This window comes from Nesoenas mayeri, assembly GCF_963082525.1.
Source record: "Nesoenas mayeri genome assembly, chromosome: 1".
Taxonomy (NCBI): Eukaryota; Metazoa; Chordata; class Aves; order Columbiformes; family Columbidae; genus Nesoenas; species Nesoenas mayeri.
Genome location: NC_137541.1, coordinates 22,095,424 through 22,108,031, shown reverse-complemented (window position 1 = coordinate 22,108,031; position 12,608 = coordinate 22,095,424). Strand labels below are relative to the sequence as shown.

Sequence of the window (12,608 nt, the reverse complement as noted above, 5' to 3'; positions counted from 1 at the left end):
AGCCTTGATCATTTCTTTTTTGTTTTATAATGAAGTTAGCGTTTCACCACTTAACAGGTTGGTGAACATGTCAGTGTTACTGTGTCATCTGCCAATTGGTATTTATAAAAAGGAGAAAATACCAGCTTCTTTCATAAAAAGCAAGTTTAAGAACTGATTAATTCATGTCCATGAATAATATTTAGTATTATCTTGCACTGATATATTTGTAAAACTCAACAGTAATGCTGTGTGTAAGCTTTATCCTTTTAAGACAAATCATCCCACCCATGTACCAAGGTAGATGTTAATAACAAGCATCCAAATGTTAATATCTGTAAAGCTCAAGTGCATGTCAATGTAAAGCTTGATCTTAGATTCTTGCCTTTTTGTTGCTTCCTACAAAACAAATCAACACAATTTCTCTCTCTTATAAATTTTTCAGGATTCTCCAAGTAATAAATTACTTTATGCAAAAGAAATCTCTAACTATAAGAAAATGGTGGAAGAGTAAGTATAGACTCTTTTCATGTTTATTTGGAGTTGTTAGGGCCTTAAGCCCATGTGAACGTACTCAGTAAGAGGAAAGGCAAATGCTGAGGCAGTCATAGTCAACTGTCAATTGTTAAAAAATTTACACCTGAATGTTAAAGTGTTCCCTTGGTGGCGACGATGGCAGGGTTGAAATGGATCACCGTTATGACCCAGCCCGTGCTCATGTCTGTGCAGACAGATGGATAGATTGATGGATACATTTATTCAGGAGAAAAGGTGATGCTGTTTTCCGTGGCAGTCGCTGTCACCCATACGATCTGTCTAACCAATGCTGCACTTCCATAGCTCAGTCGAGATCAAATCCTGAAAACATTTTCACAAACACCTTTGTTTTCTTTTCCATCTCTGACTTCCCCCATTTACCAATTGGAAATTCTGTGAATACCACAGAAGTTCTGCCACAGGACAACACTGTTGCTAGCTGATGACTTCAAAAGTTTGAAGACCTAAAATAATCATCAGCTGCAATTATAAATAGATTTATTTCCTGTTGCTTGGCCTTGTACAATCAGATGCAATGTGCTTCTGTGGCGAAGGCACTAATGACTGCTGGGAGACAGGATTACTGAAGGAATCATCGGTCTGTTGTGGCAGAACATCTCTTGCATTATTAGGAAGCTTGTTTAAAATAATTGCAAAATGGAAATATGGAATTACTAGAAAGCCAGAGTGTATTTCACCTAATTGAAAGTTTGTTTTCATTTGTTGCAGTTACTACAAAGGTATTCGTCAGATGGTGCCAGTTAGTGACCAAGATATGAATACCCATCTAGCAGAGATTTCTCGGGTAAGAATAAATTTCATTTTCTTATCCTGAAATTAGAGCCAAGTATAGCACTGTTTTTCTTTGTCTTCTCTTTCTGCCTCAACAATCGGGTTTATTTTATGTGCAAACATCCAGTGAGTTATTTCAGACATCTCTGAAACACTCCTGCTTAGTGTAGTCATGCCTTTTAGCCCTTTGAAGTGTTGATTATTGAATGGAACCAAGAATGGTTATCATCACTCATCTGTCCGAGTGATGTAGGTGCCAGAGCGAAGTGTTTGGATTTTTTCACACCTGTTGTGGAAAAATTATAGCGCTCTTGAATTGTGTTTTCTCTCCACAGCATATAGAGGATTTTTAGCATTGATCATACTGATAACAAGTATTATAATAATGGAATAATAATAATGGAGTGCTACCGCCACAAAAATTAGGCTCCAGAAATGAACAAGGCACATACGTTAACTGTAGCCCATTTCAGAGCTGTCTGTATGAGGGCAATACCTCTGCTTTATGCTGCATGTGAGAAGATCACCATGTGCTCACGTAGAGGCACTTTTTCTTATTTGCATTATAGGTGACTGGGGGTCACCTCTCACAGAGAAGAGCAAGGGGGGTGGTTGCTAGCTGGAGAGTCTAGTTGGAGACTGGTGGAGCAAAGACACCACAAAATCTGCCTCAGTCTTCAAAGAGCCTGGTCTGCTCTGCAGCTCAGCTTAGCTAGAGCCTGGTCTGCTCTGCAGCTCAGCTTAGCTAGAGCAGGCTTCTGCCTTCGCAGCACTCGATTTAACTGAGAGAATCAGGAGAGGCCCTCACCAGTGTTAAAAGGTGTTATTTAGCATGAGCAAAGAGACAGTGTATTTACTGGCTGCTTTGCTCATTTGCTTAGTTTAGTTGAAGAGTTCTAGAGCAAGGAGGATGTTTGGAGAATTTTTTGTGGTTTGTTTATTTCAGTGCCCTTAGGACCTAACATTTTGCAGATCAACATTCTCATGAGAGCGTTTCTATTTTCAGTCATTCACTCGAAACTCATCTGCAGTGACATTTCATTTTCCAGTTCACTTTTTTTATTACATAAATTGCGATGTATATAAAATTAAAACATTTAGTGATTAAAAGTAAATTCGAAGTAATGTTTTAATATCAGCAGCACATGTTGTTCCTTTCTGTTTACGTTCAAAATTATGATAAAAATGAATATGGAAGGATTGATCGAACATTGCAAATTTTGAACAGCTCTGGAAGTGAATTTTATAGAGCAAGGAAAGATGGATGTATCTGTGCTGTTTTATGCCTTGGGTAATCATTTATGCCAGTAGCAATATTTTGCAATTCTTCATTTTCTTAACTAACTTGAAAGACTAAAGATGTTGCTAGAGATTTGAATCTTACGCGTTTGAATGAAAAACATCTGTTTAGACAGGTAGAGCACATTCACTAAATAAGTTAAACGTCAGAGGAGGAGGGAGGAAGAGGTAACTGAAGGGTTATTTCCTGCTCCATTTAAAGTCTTTTGTCTCTGTCTCTCTCTCTCCCCCCTTTCCATCTTTGTGATTCAGATGGCTTTTTCATAACGTACATGCGCTCGTGATCTTGATGGGTTACACCTTTGCTGAAGTGAGGTGTGAATAATTTCAAAGAGTTAAAAAGAGCTGGAGAAAGGATTTCAAACAGCCATGACAGTGAGAGAACCAATGTTTAATATCTCTACAATACGTAGATTGTACTCACTAAATGCTTTAGTTATACACACCCATGTTGTTAACAGATGTTTCAGCTGTAGTCTGTGGTTTGATGTTCACAGTTCAAAATACTTTCCACCTCCAGTGTTAGACTTGTGGATAGGCTGGAAAAACACCAGTGGGAAAGTCTTGATCTGAAAATCACCAAACAAAAGTTTTCTCACCCCTTTTTTCTGCCCCAACTGTCATTTAACAAAAGTTACAAGATGCAGAGTTTGCATTTGGAGATATTATGTATTGTATCCAGCAGTCGTGCATGTGCGTAACTTTTAGCTGTCTGTGATCCTATTTTGACATGTCTGCTGCTCGCTTGTGTTGTTTAACAGGCACATACCGATTCCTTAAATACGCTTGTGGCTCTACACCAACTCTACCAGTACACTAACAAATACTATGATGAGGTAAGTTGCAGCTTCTGTTTTTATTTTTTAATAATATTAATGGTGAAAAGTTATGAAGGCTAACATCAGTCTAAAGGAACAACTTCTGGAATTCCGTGGATAATCGGGTAAAATCAACGCTGAGCAGAAAGCTCTAACTTTGCAATTATACACCTTGCTTGGCAATTACAGTGGTCAAAGGTGTGTTCTTATAAATGAACAATTTCATAATGGGCTATCTGGTTTTGTTAGTGACAGTTTAAGAATAATTTCTCTTCAGTTCTACTGTATTCATTCCTAAGAATTAGGACTCAAGAATGTCACTGAGCAAGAAGCACTCGTCAGAGCTGTATCAGGTTTCAAGCCAGTGCTTTTTTAATTAGGAACAACCCATTAAACTTGTTTTGTTTGTAGGAATGGAGCCGTGCCTTTTTTATTAGTTAAGATGCACTTATAACTGCCATGCCTGCTACCGTCCCTGTTCTGCTGTGCCAAATGAAGTGTCTGCCCAAGGCAATCCGAAGCAGAGTGACTGTTGAATATAGTCTGGTTCGAGAGGAGGCTCACAGATCCAGTCCAAAACATTTCTTAGGTTATTCAGGCCCTGTGGAAAGGGAGACAAAGAATATCCCAGTGTAGCTGGGCTGTGGCTGTGGCTCTCCAAACTTAATCTGAAAACAAAAAGAGAGAAGGGAACTTTTATTCAAAGGTTTCCATGGAAATGAATGCCTCCAGAAAACTCTCAGAATTAAATCAAGGCAAGTAAGAACAGATGCTGAATCAAAAAGGAGTGCAGCACATGTGAGCTCTCTTCGGTTTGTCTTGTGCCTCAGCACAGTTCGTGTTTTCACTTACATTTAGCACTAAAGGCAGCAAGTCTTGTCCTCAGCTCCACTGCAGCTGCTCTATACAGGAGCAGCCAGCCTGGCACAGCTTTAAACAGATGTAAGCAGGGAAAATCAAATCACCCTGCGAGTCCTTGCAGTGGGGGTCGGCAGGGGAAGCAGCCAGAGGAATGCAGACCAGCCCCACGGCGCTGGTTCCGTCGCCCCCAGCGCTGCCCCAGCTGACGTGCATCGCATTCCTGCGGGCTGAACTCTTGCAGACCCACTCAGGGACCCTGGGTGACACGTGAACCACAAAGCCTCTGTCCCTGCACAGCCCTGTGTCCCCGATTTCACAGGTGGTGGCAGGCGCAGCTGGAGTCACCGTGTTGTGGGATTCCCAGTGACAGCCCAGCAAACCCCAGTGCGCAGCTGCAGCTCTTCCCTTCGCGTACATCAGTGTATAACAACAAGGTGCATCCGATGAAAAGGCTGCTAATTCAGAGTTATGGAAATAATCTGTCAAGAACCATTCCGTAAAATTAATCGCGCTTATTTATTTTCCATGAAAATGTTTTAATTTGCATAAATTGGAACGTTTTGCAGCTGCCCTTGTCTTTATTACTGACGCAGTGATTCCCAGCATGCGCTGTACCTTCTGCATCTCTGCAGGGCTTGACAGTGACTAAGTGGGTACATTCTAATTGTCCACATTTATATGAAGGATATATTCACCAGCAGAGATAATCATGAATTATTTAGTCTAGATTTGAGGAGTTACAGCTAGGTGTAATTGTTTAAATTAAGGGAACAATATCAAATTAAATTAGGCTCAATTTAAATACTGTAGTAAGTGTTTATTAACTCTGTCTTGTAAAAATACTTTCACGCTTTAAAAACAAATCCATTAAAATAATTATTTCTTAATAAATTTGCTCCCACGTTTGAAACTCAAATGTTATACCAGCCCTTCAAAGTGAAATTATTGGCTAGATTAATATTGACTGCATTAATCTCCATTGTCAATGATGCGCAAGTAATGAAAACCACAGGTAGTGACAAGCAAAGTCTATTTCTCTAGTTCTTGTACTTGCAAGTTTATATCATATTTAAACAGAGCTAAAGGTTTCTGCTTGATTACAGTGTCTGACTTTTATTAATAAAGCCAGTTCTAGAAAAGGAATGGTTTTGCCGTGTAACACATTCTTCTAATGGAGAAATCTAATAGTTGGTGGAAATGTTTCCCTAAAGGACGGTGGAGATGAAAACCTTTCGAAACCTTTGAAATTTGATCTTGAGGAGCCCTAAAAAACTCTATTTGAAGAAAAGCCTTCTCATAACAGTTGACCTTTTCTAGCTCTTGTTTCCAAATCCCTTATGTCTTAGAGTTGTACCTTCCTATATATATATATATTCTGTACAGCAGAGGCTGCGTGTGGGATGCTGGGGGGCTCCTCTAATGAGCTCTTTGCTTCCTGAGCTACGTGGTGCTGGGCCAGAGTCCCGGCATTTCTTGGCGGGAGCCGAAGGGAAGCTGCCAAAGCTCCCCAACGCTGCGGCCAGGCCATTTTCTTCCTCTTATTGGCCACAGACACCAGGGACCTGGTCCTGCTCTACCTTGTGCCTGTGCATGGACCACCCAGGAGCTTCTCACAACCACAGCTCCTGGGGATGGGCCTTAATTACTGCCGGTAAACAGCCCTTAAGCCTCGTAGGGTGCATTGTAAGTACAAGCACCCTTTCTCAAATAGCTATGAAGACGTTTTTCCCCCTGCCTGCTCCATCTTGGAATGTAATATTTCACAAGATAAAGTACCACCTATTAATTTGCTTGAATCCCAGCATAATGGGAAACATTACAGCAACTCAGATAAAGTAACGGACACGATAATTTTTATTGCCTTTGTGTAAAAATACAACATGGGGCCTATTAGACGGACTTTATCTTTGGTGCAGAGTAAATGCAAAGGACTCTTTACAACCAAAACAGTATCAGACACTTTGTCCGGGAACTATGTCGTATATTTTCAGCTAAATGATTCTAAACATTCTGTGTTTACTTCTTCCAGATTATAAATGCACTTGAAGAGGATCCAGCTGCGCAAAAAATGCAGCTTGCCTTCCGTTTACAGCAAATAGCAGCTGCATTAGAGAATAAAGTGACTGACCTTTGACTCAAAAGCCGCAATAAAGAAATCTGATCTGAAGATGTTCAAATTCATTCTTCCTGTTAAGGAAATAGTGTTCTATTTTTTAATGTATAATTACAACTTTAAATGAAAGATTTCATGTTTTTTTGATAGCAGAGGTGTAATGTAAAAAATTTTTACTGTAAATTATGCTTCTCATTAAAAGCTGTGTTGTGTGTAAATGAATCTTCTGTGGGAAAGAGAGTCCTTTGGTTGGGGCCAGGGTGGGGGGCGGAAGAAGGAAGACCTATAGTTTGTTTAATTTAGTAGAATCTGAGTCATCAGCATTTAGGATTCATTATGCAAGTAAATTCAATACTATAGCATCCATTCTACGTTAAGCAATATTTCTACTAGGAAAACAGTAACACAGAGACACATGCAATATCCCCTTTTATTTTGATAACTGGAAATTGACTTCCATACAGTTCTAAATCTTAGTCTATGCTCATAACAAACATCATGAATAATGTGTTTGATTTCCCTGCGAGATCTGAGAATGGGATTTGCTACCACACACGGTTCTTAATTTAATTATGTATGTCCATGGTGATGCACAGTACTGCACCCACCACAGTTGGCTGCGACAGAAATAACAGTAATGTCCATGTAGGAGGGTTCTACTTGGTTCAGAAATCACTGCAAAGAAAGAATTAGTCCTTAAAACTTTACAACTCTTTGTTATTATTGTGAGTTTTATGATATATGCTAATGTGCCTTACTTGTACTAATTCTGTGAATCTGATGAATGGTTTTGTAAAAAGAAACGGATCAGAAAAAGAAATATTTATGTGCTATTGAATGACTTTTGTGTGAAAAACATGACCAGCAGAATGCTTGTAATTAGCTGCTTGCCGAGAGTGTGCTGTTTAACATGATTTAATTATGTATAGTATCTTATTTTAGAATGGTTCTGATGATTTTTAATTTGAATCTTGGAACTGTCCTAGAAATACCATCACTTGTTTTTATTGTATTTGTGATGTAAAATACTAGTATGATATTGGAAAAATCACATACCCGTCTAGTGGAAACCACTCAGTCAGTTTTGAGCCTTGGAATGCTGCATTTGGTTGAACACACACTGTAACCCATAGCAAAGAAAACGGAAATAACTTGTTAGAAAGTGTGTGTTTACAATATAGGTAAGCTCCATACAAATCAAAAAGTTAGGTACGTCTTCTTAAATTGCTGTATTGCACATCAGAAAACTTTATTCCTCTTTGTCTCGCAAGCTTTTGGCAGTAAAGTAGCATTTTAATGAAGCGCTGCCATCTGTACTCCTTCGTTCATTGTCCTGCCAAGCGCCCGGACTCTGCTGATTCTCAGCAAGCTGACGCGCTGTCTGCTGCCCGACCTCCCTGCCTGGTAGGCTGCCATGCAGTGACTTCTACTGTTTGTTGATGTATTTTCCCCCCCCTTTTTGAAAATGTTCCTAGTAATTGTCAGTGGGCCTTACCTGCAGTTTCTGAAAAGCCTCACCAGAACTGGGTTCCTGCCCAGTACGCTGGGAGGAGTTTTTTCGTTTGTTCTGTACTCAACTTCTTGCATTTGTGTATAACCATTCCTGAACCTGCCTGGGCTATAAGTTATTTTACACTGCTTAGGACCGAGGTACATGACTTCTACATAAAGGTGCTTTGCCAGCTACTCCTTCATCAGCAGAGGCATCCTAATTTCATGGCTAATCTGTTTCTTTGTCATTATTTGTGAATCCTGTTAATTGTAAATCAAATACAACGTTGTTTTTTTTTCCACTAAGTGTCACGGGATCTTTACTGAAACGGGGGGCTGGGGGTGGAAAGCGGTTTGTAATGCTTCCTTGGGGGGATAGAGCAGCAGTGTCCGTCAGTCTGCGGTTGGAAATGGCGGAGCAGAGCACATCCTGCAGATGGTGTGCCTGACACCGTGACCCTTCTATGGGCATTTGCTCTGAAAAATGAGAGTACTCTTGAGAAGAAAGGATGTAGCGCAACATCCCGTAGCAAGGTCTTGCCTGATGAAAAATCTGTCTTGGGACCTGAAAGCGCATTAAAATGCAGGCTCAGCAGCGTCTCTCCAGAGAGATCAGAAAGCCCGGCTTGAGCAAGTAGGTGCAGAGGGAACATTATGTGTCCCCCACCATCAGTGACTCGATGCAGAGCAGCTGCTGTGGGCTGTGGCAATGCTGCAGCAGGACCTTTCTTACCTGTTAGACAAGCGTGAATATTTGCCCGAGTGTGTCAGGTTGTGATGGGTCCACTGGTCGCTTTTTGGTGCCCTTTTTTCCCACCCTGGGAAATGCACAGGCTGCAGACAGATAACCGTGAGCAGCTGCAGCTACAAAGGAGACTTAATGCCAGTTCTTCAGTTTCTCCAAGTCTCCTCTCAGAGGAGTTTAAATTTGAATTGAAGAACTGAGCTGGTTTATTTTCTTATTTCCCCTTTTGGCTGAGCTCCTTCAGTGCCTTTTTTTTTCCACTCTGGTGCTCTGTTTTGTCCAGGCCTAGTTTTTGGCTTCAGTTTCCCTACGTTTTAGCAATCTGATTCTTAAAGGCTTCATGCTCCTTCTTTGGTTTCTGCTGTTCCCGCCATCTGGTTCATCTGCAAGATAAAAGAAAAAAGCTCACTGGGGGTCTCCCTCCTTTTCATCCCGTCTGCAGCCCCTCCAAGGGGCACTCCTTTGAGCACAAGAACCTTCTCTCTGCATAATAGGAGCCACTCTACCCCCCAGCAGCAGCTGCGCACAGAACACCCTGGCTTGGACACCTCCCAGCCACGGTTCAGAGGTGGGTGCCGGCTGTCAACCACCAGCAGCAGCTCTGAATCACTGCTGATCGCAGCCTCGCCAAAGGCTTTACTGCTTGTTTCCCCACCAGCAAACAAGTAGAGATCTCAGATAACAGGACAAGGTCCTTGCCCGATACAGAGTAACTTGCCCAACTGAACTGGAATTTGTTTTTTTGTCTCTGGCCAGGAATCTACTCTGTATTCCTCACTGACACGTTTCTCTCTGACTCCTTATCAGATCCTTTTGCCATAAAGCTATAGCTTTATAGACAAGTAGTTATGGGCAGAGGGGACCTTGGGCACATGGGAGGCATAGTGCTTCCTCAAGGTGGTTTCTGTGATCAGTCTCTTACAGCCGTACTGGAGCCTCCCCTTCTGCAGGCTGCTGTGCTGGACACATGCTTCTCAGCCTGCTCAGGCTGAGCTGTGCTTATGCTCCAAGACCGGCTCTTCTGGCAACTTTTTGAAGACCAGCAGAGCCATCACTATAGACAAAAGCACACAGAGAGTTCAGAAAGTCAAACTGGAATTCATCCATTCTCGTAAATTCTCACACTGCCAAAACATGTGAGGATTTTTAGCCAGCTGCAAGCTCCAAGTTTGAATTTCAACTGTCCTGGACTTACCAGCACTGATGAGATTTTTGTGGCCACTCCTTCCCTATTCCAGGTTCTCAAGCCTCGTTAGTAACACAACCGTTTTCTATCATATTATGCCCTGGTATCATGCAACTGCATGGCCTATAAACAAACCTCTGAATGGGATCCAGAAACATTTATTTCACATGCTTCCTGTGGCTGCAAGACCTCAGTTTATCCTGATAAATTAATGTTGTAGTCAGGTTTCCCATTTGCACCTAAGCATGTGACTTAACAGTTCTCTGAGGTCTTCCTCTCTAAAGAATTTGAATTTTGAGGAAAGATTGCCTTCTCTTAAGATTTTTTCCAGGTCTGTTGTCTTCTCAGAAACAAGCTTATGGGGAAAGTTGTTTGGTTTTTTGCAGGTTTTTTTGTTTGTTTTCTTTTTTCTTCCTCTGTCTAGAGAGGTTGTGGAGTCTCCTACTCTGGAGACATTCAAAACCCACCTGGACACCTTTCTGTGTAACCTCATCTGGGTGCTCCTGCTCCAGCAGGGGGACTGGGCTAGATCATCTTTTGATGTCCCTTCCAATCCCTGACATTCTGTGATTCTGTGATAACCTATCAGAGCAGTGAGACAGCCAACTTCAGAAGTTTAAAGGAGGATGTCTGGTTGCCATTCTTCTACCAGCCACTGGCAAGTCCTGTGTAATTCTGCTTTACACTCGGGTTGAAATTTGGCACTTCAAGTCACTAGAGTTGTTGTACTGGAAATCTCAGCACTGTGGTCCTTGTGACTTTCTTTCACCCTTCATTCCCAGCTCAAGGCAGCCAAGCTCAGCTCCTGAAGCTTTCCAGCCTCCCTGTTCCACAAGCTCCTCTCAGAGGTTTGCTTTGCCTGGAGCATGGGATTCTCCAGAGAAGGAACAGCAGCAGCAAACAAGCTAAAATGATCAGTGATTTTGTTTTCTTAGGTCTGCGCTTACCTAGTCTTTGTTTCTGTCTTTTTTATTTTGAGAGACACTCTTTCAGTTGATGAATGATTAATTTGAAAGGTGGACTTGTAGACTAGAGTTGGTCTTTTGGCCTTCCTCTTTTTGTCTTCATGGGGCCTAAAAATGATGGTGGAAGCCTTGATGTTTGATGATCCTTGCAGAAGAGAAGGGAGTCTTTCCAGACCCACAGTTATCAGGAAGTTTTTATGGGTTTTATTTTCTACAAATTGTGTCCTTGTATGGCTCAGTGGCAAGGAGCATTTCTCCGTCCATTAGAGATGAAAGTGGCGTCTGCTCCCCAGACTTGTGATAACCATCCGTGCCAAGTAATGTCGCTGCCGCTGTACCTGTCCTCCGGGGCTGACTTTGGTCTTGCCCGCGCATACTGCTGGATGTCTGTCCCAAAGAGGACAAAATCCTACTGTCATTCATAGCCAAGCAATCAAAAGCTATTTCATTTACCCGAGTATTCCTGTTTCTTTGCTGCTTTTCAGATAATTGCCATTTGAACCAGAAGAGAGTTTGAGTGCTTTGCTTCATTTTTTAAAGCTTTTAAAGCACCTATGTGTCTTAACAGATTGAACACTTCAGAAAGAAACTATTTCTTCAGTGGGACAGAGGACAATAGTGTTCATACAGCTGTGTATGGCTCGTCTTAAAAGGAAAGATTCCCACCATGAACCACACACTGTGTTTTTGAAATCCTTTATTCAGTACTCTAATTCTGAACAATGTTTTTGGCTTATTTAATTCTCCTCAAAATTGAATGTTGAACAAAACTCTCTTTTTTTTTCCTTTTAATCTACTGTAAGAAGAAAGGACTGAAACTAAAAATGTATTCCTTTGATACCCTTAATCTTTCCTCTCCTGTGGCTATGCTGCTATTCAGTAAGAGATCATACTTGCTAGTTGCAGAGCCTGGATGCCAATCCATGGGATATAAAACAAACTGAAATCCATGTTTCCTGCAGCTGCATCTGGGTCCATAGCAATGCTCACAATTCTAAAACTGCCTCCAGGATGTTATTTGGAATTTTATTACTGTGGGTCTGGCTGGTTTCCTTGTCCTCCTTCATGTGATCGTGTGGGTTTTCACCTTGTGTTTCAGTGGCACTTGCTGGACCACAATGCTACATTCCTCTGAGAGCCCAAGGAAGGAAACAATCGCTGTCTGGATCAGTCATGCACTTTTCATCCTCAAAATACCCCATGGGCACTCAGGCCCTCCCAGGCTCAGCTCACTGGAAAACGACAGAAGTGGATTTTTTTATGCTAGAGTGTCTGCCTTACCAAAATACAAAACATTTCCATCTGTCTAAACTAAGTCATGTTTGTTTTGTTAACAAAAACCTGCTGATTATGTACAATGCTATTCCCATCTGATGTACAAATGGCCCAAGTTGATCTAAGCTCTACCTAAAGTGTGTAGCACCCTCTACCCTAGACTGGCAGCTGCACCATGCTAGCCCCAGACTAGAAAGCAACACAGACATCAACAGCATTTAACCTTGACATGAGGATAAATACTCACATCTTTTTAGCGTGATCTGGGTATTAACCTCATCACTGCTGTTAGTGAACTGAGGCTTGTCTCGTGAGGCTGCTGTATGGTTATGATATCCAGAAGGCCCACAATGAGGCCTTAAAATCCAGCTAAGAGAACAGAAAGACCACCAGCAGTTTCAGCAGCAGCAGGTCTAACATCCTTCATTCTGTTCAGACATCAATATATGTTCTATCCTTTATTTTTAACATGGTCTTATCTTGCTTTCCGTGTGCACTTGAAGCACTTGCAAGCCTGTATTTGTATTCTGGCACATACTGCGCAGGA

At 41.6% G+C, this 12,608-nt stretch overlaps 1 protein-coding gene across 1 annotated transcript in view; it reads left to right on the top strand.

Annotated features, from left to right (window-relative positions):
* PLXNB2 (plexin B2) overlaps positions 1-6,420 on the top strand; it is a gene marked incomplete at both ends in the record, with an annotated part of 77,988 nt that extends 71,568 nt beyond the window's left edge. Inside the window, 4 exons of the mRNA XM_080352641.1 lie at positions 425-489; positions 1,246-1,321; positions 3,369-3,443; positions 6,316-6,420. Of these exons, the coding sequence (XP_080208767.1) occupies positions 425-489; positions 1,246-1,321; positions 3,369-3,443; positions 6,316-6,420 (321 nt within the window). The remainder of the gene's footprint in view (positions 1-424; positions 490-1,245; positions 1,322-3,368; positions 3,444-6,315) is intronic.
* Between the last annotated feature and the right edge of the window lie 6,188 nt (positions 6,421-12,608).